Below are 21,278 nucleotides of genomic sequence, written 5' to 3' on the forward strand. Positions count from 1 at the left end.
TTTGAAGATGTGGTTATCTACTCCTGGGAGGAGTGGAGGCTCCTTGATGAAGCGTAGAGATGTCTGTACCGCAGTGGGATGCTGGAGAACTTTTCTGTGGTGGCCTCTCTGGGACTTGCATCTTCCAGGACCCATGAAATTACCCAAGTGGAGCAGTGGGGAGAGTCCTTTTTGCCTGCCTGTGGGGTCATGACTAGTCAATGCCAAGAGGTTGTTGGTGTGGAGCAGAGGTTGAGCTGAGTGTTAATGTAGAAGGAATGCTCAGAGCAAACCTTCACCAACACCAGAAGCTGTACTGTGGGGAGAGACCCTTAGGAAGAGAAGGTGGGGGATGGGGCGAAGGGTGAGAAGAACTTCCTGACTGGCTCTGGTCTTAACCATCAGGTGACTCATAGTACAGGACCACTGAAAGTCACCCTGAAAAAAGTCATGACAAGTGCAGCGAATGTGGGAAGCCTTTGGTCTGAAATACTTGTTTAGCACCAGAGACACACACTGAAGAAAAGCCTTATGAAGGAGTGAATGTGGGTCATTATTCAGCCATAAGTACAACCTTTTTATACACCACACTAGAGACCGATGCACAAAATTTGTGCAAGGGGCTCAGCCCCGCAGCTGCCTCTGCCTTGGTGGCTTCGTCCGGAAGGATGTCCAGCCTAATTAGCATATTATGCTTTTATTATTATAGACTAGGGGCCCGGTGCACGAAATTCATGCACTGGGTGTGTGTGTGTGTGGGGGGGGAGTGTCCCTCAGCCCAGCCTGCCCCCTCTCACATACTGGGAGCCCTTAGGCGTTGACCCCCATCACCCTCCAATCGCAGGATCGGCCCCTTGCCCAGGCCTGACGCCTCTGACAGAGGTGTCAGGCCTGGGCAGGGGACCCTCATTTCCCCCCATCACTGGTTCTGCCCCCAGCCCAGGCCTGATGCCTCTGGCCCAGGCGTCAGGCCTGGGCAGGGGACCCCCAGACCCCTCCGATTGCTGGCTCTGCCCCTTGCCCAGGCCTGATGCCTCGGCCAGAGGCATAGACCCCCCCATCACCCTCCGATCGCCTGATCGGCCCCTTGCCCAGGCCTGACGGCTCCGCCAGAGGTGTCAGGCTTGGACAGGGGACCCCCATCTCCCCCCAATCACTGGCTCTGACCCCCGCCCAGGCCTGAGGCCTCTGGCCCAGGAATCATGCCTGGGCAGGGGACCCCCCATCTCCCTCTGATCGCTTGCTCCACCCCCCGCCCAAGCCTGACGCCTCTGATCCAGGCTTCAGGCCTGGGCAAGGGGACCATCATATCCCTCCAATCCCCGGCTCCGCCCCCCACCCAGGCCTGATGCCTCTGGCCCAGGCATCAGGCCTGGGCAGGGGACCCCCAGCCCCCCGCCCAGGTCTGATGCCTCGGCCAGAGAAGTTGACCCTCATCACCCTCCGATCACCAATCACCGGATCGGCCCCTTGACCAGGCCTGAGGCCTCCGGCAGAGGTGTCAGGCCTGGGCAGGGGATCCCCAGCTCCCCGCGGTTGCAGGCTCCGCCCCAGCCCAGGCCTAATGCCTCTGGCCAAGGCATTAGGCCGGGGCAGCGGACCCCCAGCTCCCCATGGTTGCAGGCTCCGCCCCTGCCCAGGCCTAACACCTCTGGCCAAGGCATTAGGCCTGGGCAGGGGACTCCCAGCTCCCCGCGATCTCCCGCTCTGCCCCTGCCCAGGCCTAACGCCTCTGGCCGAAGCATTAGACCTGGGCAGGGGACCCCCAGCTCCCCGCGATTGCAGGCTCCGCCCCTGCCCAAGCCTAACGCCTCTGGCCGAGGCGTCTGGCCCGGGCAGCGGGGACCCGCAGCTGCAGCGGCCCTGCTATCGTGGGCTCCGCTTTAGGCCCAGGCAAGGGACCCCTAGCTCCTGGACTGCCAGCTTCGACCGTGCCTAGCTCCCATCGCTGGCTCCACCCCTACTTCCTGCTATCACTGGCCAGGGCAGCAAAGGCGCCTGATTCTCCGATCATGGCTGGGGGGCAGGGCAAAGGCAGCCCCAGGGCCACCTTTGCCCTGCCCCCCAGCTCTTAGCTCCCCTCTGGGTTTCTGATCACTGTCAGTGGCAGGGGGCTTCTTCCTGCTTTCCCTTTCGCCTCCCTGCATTGTGCCTACATATGCAAATTAGCCACCATCTTTGTTGGCAGTTAACTGCCATCTTAGTTGGCAGTTAATTTGCATATAGCCCTGATTAGCCAATGAAAAAGGTAGCGCCGTACGCCAATTACCATTTTTCTCTTTTATTAGTGTAGATAGTTCACACTGGTGAGAGGCCTTATGGATATAGTGAATGTGGAATATCCTTTAGCCACAATGCCAACCTTATTCAACACTGGAGAGTTCATGTTGGAGAAAAGCCTTTTATGTGCAGGGAAGGTGGGAAAGCCTTCAGGCATAATTCCATGCTTGTTCAGCACCACAGAATCCACACTGGAGTAAGGCCTTATGAGTGCAGCGAATGTGGGAAATTCTTTAGCTTCAACATAAGCCTCATGAAACATCAGAGCATTCACACTGGAGAAAGACTTATAAGTGCACCGAATGTGGGAACTTCCATAGCCATAGTCAAGCCTTATTAATCATTGGAGAGTTCACACTGGAGAAAGGCCTTATGAGTGTAGAGAATGTGGGGAATTTTTTTAGCCAAAGCTTGAGCCTCATGAAGCACCGCAAGGTTCTCACTGGAGAAAAGCCTTTTAAATGAAATGAATATGGACGATATTTTAGCAAGAATTCCAGCCTTGTTAAACATCAGAGGGTTCACACTGAAGTGAGACCTTAACGAGCCCAGGGAATGTGGGACATTTTTCACCAGAGCAAATTTTGGAGGTTTAGTTATTTAAATCATGAATTCTGATGAAAAGCAGTGATAATACATTTTGGTGCTTTATTTGCAAACTTACTTAACTGACTTTTTTTTTTTTTTTAACTCTGTCGCACCTTTTTAAAAATATATATTTTATTGATTTTTTACAGAGAGGAAGGGAGAGGGATAGAGAGTTAGAAACATCAATGAGAGAGAAACATCGATCAGCTGCCCCCTGTACACTCCCCACTGGGGATGTGCCCGCAACCAAGGTATATGCCCTTGACCGGAATCGAACCTGGGACCCTTGAGTCCGCAGGCCGAAGCTCTATCCACTGAGCCAACCTGGTCAGGGCTTAACTGACTTCTTGAATAAATTGAAAATATTGGTAGCATGGGGTTCTTAGGACTTTGTTTTATAGTCCAGTTAGAGACTAAGAATCAATGAAGTCCCATCCTAGTGGAAGCATGCTTTCATCTTGAAGGTTTTTGTCAAAGTAGATAGGGGAAAAGCCATAATTTGTATCAAGATGAGGATTTAAAGTTATGGAACCATGTCATCGAACAGCGGAGTTCCCTTTACCCTCTTTCACCTCTTCTCTAGTGTTTCATTTTTTTTTTTTTAATCCTCACTCCAGGATATTTTATCCATTGCTTTTTAGAGAGTGAAGGGAAGGAGGGAGGGAGACAAATATTGATGTGAGAGAGACACATTGATTGGTTGCCTCTTGCATAAGCCCGGATGAGGACTGGGAATTGAACCTGAGACCCTTTGGTGGGCAGGCCAAAGCTCTAACCAGTGAGCACCACCGGCCAGAGTAGTTTCTCATGGTTTAATGCCTTGACTGCCTGGAAAGTGTCCTTGTCTCACTGGTGGTTTGTCCTGAGGGGCTCTAGGGCTAGCCCCAGAGGAATCAAAGGTCAGGTCTCAGGGCATTTCAGTGGCTCCTGGAGCTCCAAGGATCCAGTGTGTTTGGAATTAGTTTGATCCGGGAAATTGGTAAGAACTGAGTAAGTTAAAATATGGTTAATTGTGCACCATTTTAGTGGCTGAATGGTCTCATCGTTTAGGAATTTATTTGTGCAATATTGAAATTTCAAAAATGACAGGCTTTGGTTTAAATCATGTTAGTGATTAATGTGATAAGTGATCACAAGAAAGGAATTGTTTTGTAATTGTGTGTGTGTGTGTGTGTGTGTGTGTTTGTGTGCTTTATTTCTGGTAATTTTTTTAAATTTTATTTTTATTGATTTGTAGAGAGAAAGGAAGGGAGAGGGAGGGAGGGAGAGAGAGAGGAGAGAGAGAGAGAGAGAGAAAGAGAGATCTGAGAGTGACACATCAACGTTGCCTCCTGCACTCCCCCCACCAGGATGGAACCTGCGACTCAGGCATGTGCCCTGACTGGGAATAGAACCGGCAACCTTTCAGTGCACAGGACTACACTCTACCAACTGAACCATACTAGCCAGGGCTTTCTGGTAATTTTTAGAGATTACAAAAAGTATTTATTTGGTTATAACTACATTTTCCCCAGTGAGTTACATTCTTACAATTTCTTGTACTCTGTTGTAGATACTGATATTATGTGTGTTTGTTTCCCTTTAGAAGAGGGGTTTGCTGATAAGGAAATAGTTTGTGATTTTATCAAAAAGGACCAGACAGACTGATTTGTCCTAAGTTGCAATAACATTTTAAGAGGTATACTTTCCTGTTTCTATTGGATGTCTGAAAATTCTGGAAACATAGGGAGATTTTTATTTTAAACAGTGCTTGTTTCATTTTCAAATGTCATGCTCAATATTTTTACCTTCAAGCTCTGGGCATCTTGCTTGGCAAACTTCTTTAATTTTAAAGCCACAGATTCAGTTATTAATCTGTAAAGGTATAATAATTGATTCAAATTATATTCCCTGTTTTTACTCTTTCAGACACCTACTTGTAAAGAGAAGGCTCTTTTGTGCTAATACAAAGTAGTGGTTCATTTTCCTGGTTATTGATTCATCATCCCAGCATTAATGTTTGGGTGAATATTTGATTATGTTGTGTCTCCTCCAGTAGAGTGTAAGCTCTATGAGAGCAAGGGCCAGGTCTGCTTGCTCACCATTGCATCTTCAATATATAGCGTAATGCCAGCATGGTCAAAGCTCAATAAATAATTGAATGTTCAATAAATGAATGATGAATGATTGGGATTAAAGACCTATTCAGCATTCACTGATGAGTGTACATGTTATATGTATAACCCTGTGGGTGCTAGTAACTAATTTGGTTCTCAGTGAATCCATGAGTTTTATTAGGGGAATGTGGACTGGATCCCAGTGAAAGAAGCATTTCCTATAGACTTGTGGGCTTTAGAAGTCATTTATATTTTAGTTTTCCCATTTTATAGACGAATCCAACAATCCTGGGATCAAAATGATTCAGTGGGTAGGTGACTGTCAGGATAAACTGTGTCTGACATCCAAGCCAGGGTTTTTCCTACTGTACCTTACCATTCCCTTGAATCATTGTCAAGAGTATATGTTTATTTAATCAGTTTGCCCACAGTATAGGCAAAAAGAGAAGACTGAAATTCTTCAGTTGAAGGTGATTACTTTGTTTTTCTACTCTGCTAGTTTTGCTTTGTGACTGGCCTTGTGAACATCTTCATAAAAATGTCTTAAAACAACAACTACAAAAAGATCTGGGAGTCCAATAATTTCATTTCCTGGTATAAAACCATTGCCAGAGAATTATTAAAATTTTATTCTGAGAGAAATTCCATCTGATTAAGTAGTGGAAACAGACTTAGCAAGTTTGAACAGTCATGTACAGTGTGCTTTTTACCAATTGTTGATAGGAAAAGTAGGCCATCAGTTATAGAGAGTATTTTGAAACACATCCATCATTAATTTTTTAAGTGAGATTGCTGTGTCAGTCATGTCTGTAAAAGTCTGCAGTTGGTATGAGAACTCTTGGGATTAATTTGGCTCTTTGAAGAGAGAGGCGGAGTTCAGCTTCTGAGTCTACTAGTCTCCTGTGGTGCACTTTAGGGAGATGACTGCAGCCTCGGACGAATTTATACCGTTGCACATTGTTCTCTGGGCAGATAGTGCCTGCCTCTGTCTCTGTGAGGGAGGGTTCTTCAGTCCTTTTCAAAGCTCCAGGGATGGGTGGAGGTGGTTTTGTTTATAAAGATGCTGGTAATAAGCAGAAAATTGGGAGAGGAAGGATTGTAAACACATCATCCTTGTACATTATCTTGGGGAAAATTTATTCTTACTTGATAGTGTAATAAAAATATTACTTCTGTCAAGAGATGACTCCTAAAGCCTTATAATTTCATGTTTTAGTAACTGCAAAATTTCTGTAATGTCATTCTTATTTATTATATTTTACGTGAGTTACAGGCCCCATTAGTGCATCTTTTAGTGATAAAGGGTCTCTCTTTAATACAAGTGTAAAAGAGTTAATTTGAAGATTTCTATATATGTTTTTATATTTAGGATCTTTATGTTGCTATTTTGCTGTGCCTATGCTTATTTCATTTTTTAAAAATTTTAGCTTTATTAAGGTATTTAAAGTGTATACCGTGGTGATTTGATTTATGTATATAGCTCATTTCATTTCTTGTCAGACTTCATTTTTTAGCAGTCATTTTCATAGCTGCACATTCTACTCTAAGTCATTAGTCAGTGTTTATGTTGACGGCAGGTGTTCTCCAACTTTTCTCCCAAGTTCCTAAAACGAGTATAAAATTGTAAAATGTAAATGTAAAAGTTGGGGTTTTCTTCTTAGAAAACTTTAAAAAGTATAAATGTCTTCATTATACCTTGCCTTTTAGAAATTAACACTGATGTGTGTGTGTGTGTGTGTGTGTGTGTGTGTGTGTGTTTCTAGAGTTTTATGCATGTCTTTTCATACAGTTGTTTTGTACAGTTGAGCACACATAGCCTCTGGCTTAAGACTGCGGGTTTTTAATCAGAAGTAAAGACTTGGCATATCTATTGTTCTCAGTATATTTGAATGCTTACAGCCAGCTTCTCTGTTCTGATTTTCCCGTGTTTTTTGCGTGAGCAAAATGCAATTTCATATGTAAAAATTGCACAAACAGGCCTGGTGGAACTATGCGTTGTGGAGGCAGCACCCCCACGAAAGAGCTCTGAGTGGCACTCTTTCTTGGCTGATGTGGGAAAGCCAAATTGTATGTGTGAAGAGGAGTTTATCATTGAAAAACTATGGAAGTTCAGAGGGTGGAAAGTTGAACTGGTCTGTACTTTGTGGTTCGAGATCATGTGTCTCTCTCAGAAGTCCTTTAAGTTTGGGCAAGTCACAGCGTCTCTAGGCTGGAAATGAAGGGCCTGGAACTGATGAGTTTTGGAACCCTTTCCACTCCAGGCTTCTGTGAGGACTGAGCCTGGATGTTTTATGGTAGATCTTACTTACATTTTCTCATCTTTTGTTCCTAGAAACATTTTTTAAAAATGGTATTGGGTTATTAAATTGAAACATATTACATTTATAATTGATATGCATCATTTGGATTCTTACCTATTACCTGAATGAAAAGGGGGATGATACTATTTGGAAGACTATAATGAGTATGAATTTTTCCCCTTCTTTTTTTTTTTTAACCTCCCGTTTATTCTTACCATCCTTGGTATCATGATAAATTGAACCAACATTAAGGCAGTTCAGTACTTGCAGTCAGTTGTCTTAAGTATTTAGCAGTTTTTCTGGAAAAAAATATTTTTCCCCTATATACCTCAATGTCATTAATGGAGTGCAAATCCTTTTCAGCCATAGCTGTTATGGATGAGGTCTGTCGTGTGTCTGATTTTTCTGCTGTGTTTTGTGTTTTATATCATGTGATCGTTTTTCTTCATTGTAAAACAACTTATATCAAAGTAGGTAAACTAGGCATTTTTTCCCCTTGGAATGTCTGTTAAGGAAATGGATGCAATGAAAATGATTTGCTAAGGTGAACTCTTCAAATGTCACTGGTAGGTTTTGTTTAAGAAAATTCTAAAAAGCTCAGCCAACTCATATCCAGAAATGATGAATGTTGAATTTTTGTATTTAATTATAGTCCCTCCCATATTTGCTTTGGGTGTCTGCTCTTTTAGGAATGTGTATTCTATGTAGGCTTACATATTACATTTCCAATTTGTTAAAAGGAAGTTTTCGCTGTAGGGATTGCAATTTAAATAGCTGAGCTTAGCATATTTGTTGCCTCATTTGTTATTTTACTTGCCGTTTTCTATTAAATAACGCATCTGATCTCTTCTACATTAAAATGCGCCTGCCATCAAAACAGCAACTTAGAGAGAACATGTTCTTTCCCCACTGGGATATTCTGGAGTCCTGCAGTCCTGGCTAGGGAACATTCTCAGCCTAGTAATGCTCTGGAATGGTCTCAGCAAATGTTCTGAGCAGGATTTTGCTCCTAGTAGGGGTTTTCCTGTATGTGTTCCTAGCAGGATGTGTTTCCTTTCATATGAACCATAGAAGTACATCTGCTGGTATCTTTAAACAGATACTTCTCAATAAACAAGGAAATGTCAAAATTGTGATCTTTTTTTTTATTAGATCGATGGACGTAGTCAGAATAGAGAAAAAGTAGTAACATTTACTCAGGTTTTTCGAGTGTATTTTATTTAGTGCCATTACAATATAAACACCCTGTCTTGTATACATTTTTTTCCTCCTCCTACCCAACACATTTCTTATGTATGACTTATGAATTAAATTTTCTGTGTATAACTTGACTTGCCAGTGCTGTAAGAAACATGCCTTTACACTCTCCTAGAGGTTGAGGATCATCAGTTGAGTGTATTTTATTCTGAGAATGATTTTTTAGTGAGCTTCCCTCTGACACTTATAAAGTAAGTCCTTAAACCATAGAGATAGACATTATTATTTACTAGAGGCCTGGTGCATGAATTCATGCACAGGTGGGGTCCGGCCAGCTCACCCTGATCTGGGCCAATCAGGCCTGGCTGGCAGAGGGGAGGGGATGCAGGAGGTTGACCAGCCAGCCCCACCCGTGATTGGGGGGGGGGGCAATTGGTGGTGGGGCCAGCCAGGGGGAGGGGCTGAGGGCAGTTGGCTGGCCAGCCCCGCCCCCTGGTCAAACTCCAGGTTGAACTCCCAGGTCGAGGGGACAATTTGCATATTAGCCTTTTATTATATAGGATTCTTCTGAAATAATCAACCCTAGCCCTAATAGCTGAGCCTAATCCTGAATAGCCCAGCATAGCCCTAAGAGCCTAGCCTAGTCCGAAATAGCCAAGCCTAAGTTGAGCCCAGTCCCGAAGAAGGAGCCTATCTCTGAAGGTCGACCTTATTTTTACAGCTTGTTCTTGGTTAAGATGTTCACCGTTTTTTGTTTCATAGATGAGCTGTTAGTATCATGAATGTCGGAATGTAAATTAGTACAGCTAATATGGAAAATAGTATGAAACTTCCTCAAAAAAAAAAAGGTAAAAATAGAACTGCCATATGATCCAGCAATCCTATTTTATTTTTTAAAATATGGAACACTTCTCGAATTTGGGTGTCATCCTTGTGCAGGGGCCATGTTAATCTTCTCTGTATTGTTCCAATTTTAGTATATGTGCTGCCAAAGTGAGCACCAGCAATTCTACTTTTGGGTATTTGTCCAAAAGTAACAAAATCACCATCTTGAAAAGATATCTGCATCCACATGTTCATTGCAGCATTATTTACAATAGCCAAGATATGAAAACAACCTAAGTGCCCATTGACGAATGGGTAAAGAATGTGAGATATATAAAATAAAACAATGGAATATTATTTTCTATATATATATAAAAGCCTAAGCGACCGGCTGACAGGTAGCTATGATGCGCACTGACCACCAGGAGGGGTAGATGCTCAACGCAGGAGCTTCCCCCTGGTGGTCAGTGTGCTGGCACAGCCATTCCTGCCTCCGTGGCAGCGCAGCAGGCACAGCAGGGTTGGGATGAGTGGGACTGAGTGGCCCGGGCTCAAGCTTCTTTCCAGCCCTGTGCTGCTTCAGGCACTACTACATCCCCCGAGGGGTCCCGGATTGCGAGAGGACCCAGGCCAGGCTGAGGGACCCCACTGGTGCACGAATCCGTGCACAGGCTGAGGGACCCCACTGGTGCACGAATCCGTGCACTGGGCCTCTAGTTTAGTATAAAAAAGAAGGAAATCCTACCATTTGTGACCACATGGATGGATCTTGAGGGCATTATGCTACATGAAATATGTTAGAGAAAGACAAATACTGTATGATATCACTTATATGTTGAATCTAAAACTTGCAAAAATAACTTGAACTTGTAGAAAAGAACAGATTGGTGGTAGTCAGAGGCATGGAGTGGGGGGTGGTGATCAAGTGGATGATAGTGGTCAAAACAACAGACTTCTGATTATAAGATTAATAAGTCCTGAGGATGCAATGTACAACATGGGGACTATGAAAAGGTTACATTTTACTTATTTATTTATTTTTTTAATTTTTTTTTTTGGTCCGGCCCACCTCTCCAGCTTGCACCCAACCCACTGAAAAGGTTACATTTTAAAAAAGAAATTTATTATGGTAGTTGCTGGACAATCAAGACTTAACCCTTAATCCTCTGTCCTTCAGTATCACCTGAAAAATTGGGCTGGGGAAACTACTATTCATATTTCTAAAATAGAGTTTTCAACTAAATTCCAGTAAGTGAATTCCATAGTTGAGCCTGTGGTCTCAACCTATCCTCACATTGTCTTTCAAAGACATACTGGTTTTTATAATGAAAACCATTCTAGAATAATCCCAGTTTTACTGAAAATATGGGTAGGATGATAAATTGTATGTTATAAGGTCTTACATAAGGTTTGTAATTCCCACATTTTGTGGAAATTCAAAACTGCATTGCATTTTCTCCTATCTAAAAGTCAATATATTTTGACACTTGGTAAATATTTGATTTGCTTAATGAATGTCTTATGACTACATCATCTCCTTTAATACTGTGATGATCCTCCAAATGCAAACAAAAGGTCCTACAAAGTTTTAGGAATTTGTACTTGAAAGACATAAGTAGGCAACTTCTCCAAGGTTGAACTCTGATAAGATATTTAAAATTGTATCAAGTATTACTATTTCCTTGGGCTTTTTATTTCAGGATTCTTTCATTTACTCTTTTTAATGTAATTGAGAATTAATTTATAAAATGCTTTGGTTTTGAGGGATACTTTACTTGTGTGATTTGGGACAAGATATTTAATAAAAGAACTAAGTTTAATGGTATGACATTGTAATTTGGAAGTTTGTAGCTACACATTAATGTGATGAAACATTAATATCACTTGATAATGCAGGCAGCTGTCTTGTGAAGAAGGGAGTTTTTCTGTGTGTGAGATCCCAATTTTCCTTTGTTAGAGGAGAAATTTAAGTGTAGTGAATTCCATGCTGAGGTGAGAGAACAAAATATTTTGTAAAGGGTCCTTGAAAACTGATGCTGGTTCTCATATGTGAAAATTACGCTTTTGGCCCATAATCAGTAGAGAATTGATTTGGGTTTTTTCCCCCTTGGGTAGAAAAATCTATTAGTGGGCTCTTAAGTAATAATTGCTAACATTTATCAGAGTCTGTGCTAGGAACTTTGCAGCTTTAAAAAAAATCCACATCTTTTTTGAGATATACTTCACATACCACACCAGCCAGGCTATATGTCTGTTCTTGTTCTAATACCTCACTGTCTTGATTTCCATTGCTTTGTAGTGAGTTTTATAACCAGGAAGTATGAATCTTCCTAATTCGTTCTTCTCTTTCAAGGTTGTTTGGCAACTGTTGGGTCCCTTGAAATTCCATATGAATCTTAGAATCAGTTCATGAAGAAGTCAGCTAGGGTTCTGATAGGGATTACATTGAGTATTGCCATTTTAATGTTAAGTCTTCTGGTCCATGAACACAAGCTGTCTTTACATTTAATTGTGTCTTCTTTAATTGCTTTCATTAGTGTTTTGTAATTTTTAGTACAGGCATACCTCAGATATTGCAGGTTCAGTTCTAGAACACTACAATAAAGCAAGTGTTATAATAAAGCGAGTTGTAGTCTTTTTGCTGGTGGAGGGTCTTCATTTTAATTTGTAAAAACGCAACATCTGTGAGGCATTTTAAAGCCAACCATAATAAAATGGGGTATGCCTGTATACAAGTCTTCCACCTTCTTGGTTAGGTTTACTCCTGAGTATTCTCTTCCTTTTGATATTACTGTGAATGTTTTCTTTAAAAAAAATTAATGTGAGAGAGAAGCATCAATTTGTTGTTCCACTTATTTACGCATTCATTGATTGATTCTTGTATGTGCCCTGATTAGGGATTGAACCTGAAACCTTTGCATATCAGGATGACACTCTAACCAACTGAGCTATCCGGCTAGGGTCTGGAATTGTTTTGTTAATTTCATTTTCAGATTATTTGTTATGAGTGTGCAGAAATACAGTTGATTCTTATATATAGGTCTCTTATCCTGTAACCTTGCTAATATTAATTCTAATAGTTTTTTCGTGTATTCCTTAGGATTTTCTGTATGTAAGATCATGCCATTTGCATTTGGAGATAGTTTTACTTCTTCCTTTACAATCCAAGGGCCTTTTATTTGTTGTTGTTTCTTGTCTAATTACCCACTCTAGAACCTGTAGTACATTGCTGGGTAGAAGTGGCAAAAGCAGACATCTTGCCTGGTTCTTGATCTTAGGGAGAAAGTATCTTACACCACTGGATATTGTTAGCTGTGTTTTTGTGTTTGTTTGTTTTTAATCAGTTTGAGGAAGTTTCCTTTTGTTCCTAGTTTGTTGAGTGTTTTTATCATGCAAGAGTGTTGGATTTTGTCAAACGCTTTTCTGTGTGAGACAATTATGTGATTTTTGTTTATTATTCGATTGATATATGTTACACTGATTTTCAGATGTTGACCCAACCTTGCATTCCTGGATAGGTTGCACTTGGTCATGTTGTATAATGCATTTTATGCTAGATTTGGTCTGTTAGTATTTTGTTAAGGATTTTTGCATTGATACTCAAAGAGATTTGTCTAGGGTTTTTTTGGTCATGTCTTTGTCTGATTTTGGCATCAGAGTAATACTGGTCTCATAACATTAATCTGGAAGCATTTCCTCCTCTCCTATTCTTTGGAAACATTTGTGAAATATTGGTATTCTTTAAATGTTTGATAGACTTCAGTGGTGAAACCACCTGGACCTGGGTTTTGTCAGATTTTGTTTCTAATTCTTATTATAGATCAGCAAAATGAGGCTCAGAAAGATTAAGTAAGTTGCTAATAAATGGTAAAGCTAGAATTTGAATCTGGGTTACCTTATGTAAAGTTCTAGAATGATAAGAGCGGACACATATTGTGTAATTAGATATGTGTGTTTAATCATACAAGGTGTTTTAACATATTAATCTCTTGCTACACTCCTATCACCAGGTGCTTACCTCATGTAATGATCACTTCAACTTTATATGTATTGTACCCATTTTCAGATAGAGAATCTGACACGTAAACAGATTCATTGACTTGCCCCACTGAACCATGGCCAGGAAGTAAATGGTACAGCTGTGCTTCTCACTCACAAGGCTGTCTGACTCTGGAGCCTGCCCTCTTAATTGCTTTTCTCTGTTATGTGCAGGAAAAGCAGCTGTGCCACATGTGGACAGCTGAACCCAGATTAGGTTCAACCTTGGATGTGGATGGGCTCACACTGCCCTTCAGTCTCCACTTGGACCTGCCTGGCTCGGTCAGCACAGCACTGTGGAAGCACTGACTTTTCTCATTGTCTCTGCTCTGTAGCTGACACTCTAATCCATGGTTGTAGCAAAAGAACCTGTATATCATTCTGACTCCATGCGGTTAGGATGAAAATAAGTTGTCACTGTGTATAATATAGAAATGACTTTTAAAAGTATTTTAGTATGTAAGTTAGCCAGCAAATTTGTGTAATACCTTTCACTAACATATTCAAAGCACTTCACATATTTATATTTATATTGCTGGTGAGATTAGATGGTATCTAGTTTATTTGAGTGAAGAGGAAAGTTGTCTCTTATTTTTCAAGTTAGAGGCCTTCCTCAAATGTCCATTCACATTTAAAAGGGAAGCACAAAAAGGTGACCTCATGCCTCTGTGGGCTGAGGGGCTGGTTGAGTGGTGGACCTCACAGTGGGTGGTGAGGTCTGATCTCTTACCAGATGGGGCTGGTGGTATCTAGGCCTGGTAGCCAGTGTTTTGGGAGCCCCAGCAACAAGGGAGACTCCACTGTACAGAATCACATTGTCACTGTGACACCTGTTCATACCTGTGTTACCTGTTGACCTGCCCAGGGCATGCAATCTGGCTTCCGCTGGAGTGGATGTGGGGTAGTCCTGTGATTGTGCAGCATTGGAGAGGGTGATCTTGGTGTTGAGCTGCTTCTGATTTAGGCTTCAATTTTCTCTTCAGCCCCTCTCCCACATCCCTGTTTCTCTAGAGTGCTCTGGGGTTTCCATGGGCTTTGGTGTTCTTTTAATGAGCCTTTCCTCCTGAGACACGCAAGAGGACAGGACATTCACACTTCAGTCAGTTACATGTATATAATAGCTTTCCATCTTGTAAGATTTTGTTGTCACATTTGCATTCTTCTTAGGCTCCATTCAGTGACCTTTCTCTTGTCCTTTGGTGTTTATACCTGCTTTTATTCTTTGACTGCCATTTTATTAGGGTTCCAGGAAAGAGTGGAGATAAATGATGCCATTTGTATTTCTTTTGTAAATTACCTCTTCATGTCCTTTGTGTAATTTTCTGTTGGGATTTTCATGTTTTTAATTTGTAAAAACTTTGTGTATGAAGGATATTAACTCTTGACATATGGTGCAATCCTTAGTTCTATGTTAACTTACTTTTGAAACACTTGCTAGAAGGTACTGGTGGGATTTGAGCTTCTGCTAACTTGTGCAGATGGTTGTGTAGGGAAATGGATCCTGGAACCAGCTGGCGGTACATTGGCTTTTGTATGGATGTGCTTTTCTTGTGGTTTTCACCACCTCTTGGAAGCTCTTTATCTCTTCACGCTTGAGAATTATTCACACTGTTTCACAAATGAAGAGCTCTGGCCAAGTGGAAGCAAATAATTCACCATCTCCTCTACCAAGTACTCTAAATGTATGGTCCTGGTAGTCAGCTGGAAAGGTCTGGCAACAGCTGGGCTGAGGAACATGGGTGCTCAACTGCCTGCAAGGGTCCGTTGCCTCAACCTAGCCATATGCCCCAGGCTTGTAGAGAGGCGACTTTTGCACATGCCTTGGAAGGTTAGAAAGAGGCTGGCAAAAATAAATTATCTCCCTTTGCATTTAGCAGTGGGCCCAGCGTCATGAGAAAGGGAATTAGAGGGAAGCAATTAGCAAAAGCCCAGCATGTGTCCCTTTTGGCATGAGTGGACAGGTGTTAGCTCTCCTCTGTACCTGATGGGGGTCGGAATGACTGGTTTTCAACTGACCATGTTCCATTTCCACTTAGGTTTTCTCCAGGCCCCTTTATCCTAGCCCATATGAGCAGAATGTTCTCCATTAGCAGATAGGATAATTACATTGGTACAGTCTAGGAAACCTCACCAGGTGGGGTTTGGCGATCTTGAAGCAGGAAGCTTTCAGTGCACATGCCTATCGGACAACCTAGTGGAATTTGGAGTCTGAAATGACCCAGGAGGAAGCCCAGGAATAACACCCCTCCCCCAGGTGAATGATCAACTCTGATGTGAAAAACCATCCTGGTTCATTTCCCCTCCCTGAGGTTTTCCTTTCCGCTGTCCAACTGCTGCTGCTACAGTCATTCCAGGCCTTTTCAGGCCTGGTTTATTGTCACAGCTCTTAGCCCAGCACCTTGCTTTTAGCTTCTTCCTGCCTAAAATGCTAGTAGGCCACTGTCAGACCTGTTGTCATCCCAAACATTATTTTTTTGTCACATTACTCTCCATTTAAATCCTTGCTACTTTTTTTTCAGACCTGGCTTTTGACCTATCAGTTGCCTTAGCCAGATTCCTGGTAGCACTCAGCACCAGGGGTTTGGTTCTGATTTGCTCTGATTATAATGCCTGTGTTGGAAGGCTCTTGAAGACAAGGGTGGTTGCTTATATTTCTTGAATTCTCCACTTCTCGTAGTTGGACTTGTGGAAACACTTGTGAGCGGGCAGAATTCTCAGACAGCAGAGTGCTGATGTCTGGGGGAAAATTACCTTGGCAGACTGAGGAAAAAGCCACAGTATCATATCTTTTTATGGGGGGGAGGGGTTCTTGAGCTCAAATCTACTACATAACTTGGAGTTTTCTTATCTTTAAAAGGGGGAGAGAGTTGAATTTACTTATCTTTCAATTCCCACCCAGTCCTGAAAGGCTAATTTTTCTTCATTCCTTGTCTTGATCTTTTTCCTGAAATTAAACTGATGAGCAGTTTCTGGATCTTGAATTAGGAATTTTTCATTTCTTTGTAATTCTTTCCCTGACGCATTTTCAGTTTTCTATGGGTATGTGCTGCTAAAGGAAGTTTGGATTTGCCATTAGTCTGCTTTTTTAGGAGAGCAGACAAAATGCCATGCCATTCTGGTTTTTGGGTGTTTTTTTGTACTTGGAGGGTTTTTTTTGTTTTGTTTTGTTTTTTGTAAAAGTAAAGCTTTCAGTTGAGTGCGTGACTTTAACATAATTTTTGTTCTTCTACAGACACGATGAGGCGAGTGGTACGACAGAGCAAATTTCGGCATGTATTTGGACAAGCGGTAAAAAATGACCAGTGTTATGATGACATCCGGGTTTCTCGAGTGACCTGGGATAGTTCCTTTTGCGCTGTCAATCCCAGATTTGTTGCCATAATCATTGAAGCAAGTGGGGGAGGCGCGTTCCTTGTGCTCCCTTTGCACAAGGTAAGTAATCTGACTTTCCGTTCTGTTAAACACTGTAATAGAATGCCCAGACCATTAGACTCTGATGTAATTGAGGTTTCATTCCTTACAGTTTACAACCACATCAGTTTTTCTCTAATAGAGAATCATTAAACAGAAAGGTGAACTCTGTTCTGGGTGTGCCCTCTGTGGATCAAAATGATTATCATAATGATGCTGTGAGCATGGGCAGGCAAGGAATTTTATGATTTGGTTAGTAGTCATCCATTTTTCACAAACGTTTTTCCAAAAGGTGTAGTTTAAAAACAATCATTTTTTATATGGGCAGAAATTTTTAAGACTATCTTTTTTGTGTGTGAAGTCATGAGGACTGAGACTTTTGGTTTTTTGAATGATAAATGAGATGAAAGCTCAAGAAAAGGTTCCCAGTGGTGCGGATTTCAAGTCTGGATAACAGTCAAGTTCCAGCGTAGGATCTAAACAGTGTTACAAATGGTAGAAATAAAGGATCTTCTGAAAGTGATTTTGTGTGACCTTCTACATCAGTGGACTTCCCAGTACTCCCCACTCCAGTGGTCGGCAAACTGCGGCCCCTTGAGCGTGGCTCTTCCACAAAATACCACGTGCGGGCGCGCACGTACAGTGCGATTGAAACTTCGTGGCTACACTCAAGGGGCCAAAGAGCCGCATGTGGCTCGCGAGCCACAATTTGCCGACCACTGCCCTACTCCATCCAGAGAGTCATTTCCAATACAGAGAAGAAAGGAGATTTGTGATTTTCTGACTATTCTTGAATATTGTGGATGAAAATCTGTACTTGCTTTAACAGGAAATCCCAGAATCACAAATAATGGGGAGGGTTTGGGGGTGGGGGTGGGGGGGAGTTGTTGCTGTGTGAGAGAGAACCTGGAAAGAGTAATTTTCTAGTTAGCTTTTGGAGGAAAAAAAGTTGGTGAGTCCTGAGCTCTGATAAGGGCTCAGTGCTGGTGAGGATGCAGGTGTTGGGTCACATTACAGCTGTTTCCACTCTGCTGAGAACAGTGGGTCCCCCTGAGTCTGAGCCATGCATACTAGGGGCACGTCTCGTCATTATGGACCATGTGATTCTGAAAGTGGTTACAATAAAGTGGTTTTCTGTCAAAGTATTGTTTCCCATATGGGTGTTTTTTCCTTAGGAAAACTCTCACTGGGAAAACTTCCAATTCTCTTGTACTTTTCTCTCAGATGCTTATGACTAACTTGTTTTATTTTAACATCTGATTTTTACTTTAGTGACTGGATTGATGTGATATTACATAATAGGACCATTTCACTATAGAAATAGGGGACGGACGCCTTTGGGGAGCAAATTCGATATGTGTTTTCAAATGTATCTTATAATTGGCAGAGTCATTGATGATATTTTAAAGGAGAATTTTTCATTAAATTGAAATTTAATTTTCTACTTGGATGCTTTTATTTCTGTGGAGAACATTGCTGTTTATTGGCAAATAATACATGACCATCTTATAACTGTACTTAAGCCTGATTTGGGGGTGGGAGTTTGAAATTAATGCCAGTTGCATTTGGTCTCCACAACTTTTTAGTTTATTTGTTCACCAAGAGCAAGGAGCATTGGGAAACCTGACTTTTTAGTGGTGGGGTTTTGGTGGCCAGCTGAGAAGACGTTTCAGCTTTGTTGGCCAAGATAAGGCACTGGAATACTATGATCTGTTTTGGAGTTGAGTTTTTAGTTTTATAATGTGGGCTGCTTTTGTTTAAAAATGAAGAAAAATCAAATTTGCACACATAACATGAAGTGATGCTTGAAATCAAGATCATAGGAAATGATGCTCTGGGTGTGTATTGGGCTTCAGTATGTGTTGATAGCAGTCTGGGATTACTCTAAACATGAACTTGAGGAAATGGGTATTTTTTTTATTTTTCAATTAGGGGTATGGTTTTCAACAACTATCTCAGAGACTTCTGGTAATGTTTGTGTCAGTCCGTGCCCCCCCCCCCCCCCCCCCCCCGCGCGCGCGCGCACACGCACACACACTTTTTTTTTTTTTTTAATATATACAGGCAGACTGGTTTTGGTGATGCTGTCGGGGCTCTCAGTACATATTAATATTGAATATGCGTGTATCAATTTTAAGATGTATTGTGACACTTTCAGAAAGGCTCCCATTTAAAAACATGGTCTTCATTGAATTTCTCTTCAAAGCTAGTTAGTGTTAGCTGTAAATAGGGCTTATTATTGCAACCTCAGGAGGCTTTGTGGTCAGATTCTGGGAGAATCATGGTCTCTGTCTTGCAGGACTTACAATAGAAAATGGAGAGAGTAGTAGGGACACATACATTACAACACATACGCAGCAAGAGGTAAGTTTAGGCATGAAGGCATGTTTATTTTAGCTGGTTTATGAGGTTTTTGTTAGGAAGGTTTTATTAGAGAGAGCGGGATTTTAAGAGGTCACTGTCAGAGGAATATGGAAAGTACTCAGCCCTGAGGTGGGGCGATTTAGGTTAACACGTGATTCAGGATCTCTTTTGTAATGTTTCCTGCAAGCTCTGACATGCCATTCCGTCAGGACTTTTTGAGGTGCGGCTTAGTATGCATTTTCTTATTCTTTGGTCTTTCAGAGGCTGAATAATAGCAGTCTTGCTGAACAGAAGTTGGCTTTGTGGTTTTTGGCTACAGGGATTTTCCCATCACAGCTGCATAAACTGCCTTGTCCCAGTCCCCCGTGCACTCTCCCACGTGGGCATGAACAAGTCTCCTGTGTGGAGTAGCTCCACTCGTGATGTGGGACTGAGGCGTTCCCATCCCCTTGTGAGCCATGTGGGGCATTCAGACACATTGCACCGTTTTGTGGTTAGGTGCACGTGCACCAGAATTTCAGATCACAGTGAGCCTGCACATTCTAACTTCAGCAAATAAGGGTGAGGGGGGACTTGGTTAGAATTATATGCTCTTGCTCTAACATACACTTGGATGGAGGATGCAAATTGAAGGGCTCCTATCTTGCCTAATTGCTCTCTCCCTTCCTCCCTTGACTATTCTTACCTGCTAGTATTGGAGTGATGGCTAATTTCATCCTCCCTTTAACTGCCTTACAGAGCAGCTCTGCCCTGAGCCCTTACAGGATGGGTGGGGCCAGGTCTCTATTAATCTTTTGACTGTTAATCTCCTCTGTCCTTCTAGCTCCTCTGGTATAGTTGTATAATGCCTTATATACAGTTGTGTACGTTTCGGCCATTTATTTTAGGAACTGTATCTGAGATCTTGCTATATTTATGTCTGTGAACTATCTTTTCAATTCATTTTGTGGTCTTTCTCAACTAGGGTTTTGTGAAAAAATTCAGCCCTACAGAAAATCATTTCAATGAATATTTTCTTAGTTCTCTCAAGGATGGGACATGGCTGTGCCTTCTAGATGCATAAGAAATAAATTAATTCATTACTTATAGTAGCTTCCTTAGGGCATTAGGACTTAAGTCTCTCAGAGCTTGTGTTGACAAGGGCTGTTTTGAGTGTTTTTCTGCCATATTTATTGAGGAAGAAACTTGATTTATTTCAGTCAGTATTCTGATTGTTCAGTGTCCAACTCACTTGTTACCTCTTCATTTGCCGAGACAGTGGAAATCATTCTTTGGGTTCTCTTAGCCTCTTGCCCATGCTACTGGTACTACAGACTTCATTGTCACATTGTATTATAATTATTTTCTTCCTTCTTAACAGATAAGGGGAGGGCAGTTAGAATGATATGCTCTTGATCCCCTGACATTCACTGGGATGGAGGATGCAAACTGGATGGCTGTTTGAATGGTAGCTCTTGATAACAGGTTCTCCAAAGTCTTGCGTTACACTATTGTGGTAGTGGCCTCCAATGATTCTTACCTCCTTGTGTTCATGCCCTGTGTGGTGCCCTCCCACATTAAATAGGGCTGACTGTATAACCATGAAGATTTGGTGCAGTTGGTGGAGTGTGACTCTGAGGCTAGGTCATAAAGCATCTTGGCTCCACTTTATCTCTTTTGGAGCCTCCATGTTTCAAGTAGTTCTGTGGAAAGGCCCATAGGACTTCTCACCAGTAGCCGGCACCAACTTAACAAACATGTGAGTGAACCATCTTAAAAATGGATCCTGCATCCCGGCTGACACCTTGACTCATGAGAACCCAGAGCCAGATTACCCAGATAACTGCTGCTTTTCAGCTCCTGACCCTCAGAAACTGTGAGGTAATAAATGTTTATTGCTTTAAGTAGCTGAGTTTGAGAGTTAAGCAGCAATTGATGTATTCTCAGAATATGGTGCTTGATTCATAATGTGAGGCCACATAATACATAAATGAGTACTTCACAATGACCCAAAAGGCCGTTTCATAGTTTTAAGCATTCCATTAAAAAAAAAACACCTGTGTGTGTATATGTGTGTGTATACACACACACACACACACACACACACACATGTACATATACATAACATTCTTAAATAAATCTTATGAGTAATTGGGAGATGCTGTACAGAAGCAAGAGAAAGTTATGTTATATGGCAAGATCCTTATGTTCCATGATACTG

The 21,278-nt window shown here is 41.9% G+C and overlaps 1 protein-coding gene across 2 annotated transcripts in view; it reads left to right on the plus strand.

Annotated features, from left to right (window-relative positions):
- CORO1C (coronin 1C) overlaps window positions 1-21,278 on the plus strand; it is a 63,555-nt gene that overhangs the window by 10,025 nt on the left and 32,252 nt on the right. Inside the window, exons 1-2 of one of the 2 annotated variants that reach the window (XM_081113649.1) lie at window positions 15,087-15,557; window positions 16,536-16,735. In XM_081113649.1, coding sequence (XP_080969775.1) covers window positions 16,541-16,735 — 195 coding nt within the window. In that variant the 5' untranslated portion in view covers window positions 15,087-15,557; window positions 16,536-16,540. Of the gene's footprint in view, window positions 1-15,086; window positions 15,558-16,535; window positions 16,736-21,278 lie in introns of those variants that run through there. The other variant, XM_081113648.1, reaches the window with a different exon arrangement.

The sequence above is a fragment of the Myotis nattereri genome (assembly GCF_964212035.1).
Source record: "Myotis nattereri genome assembly, chromosome: 19".
Taxonomy (NCBI): Eukaryota; Metazoa; Chordata; class Mammalia; order Chiroptera; family Vespertilionidae; genus Myotis; species Myotis nattereri.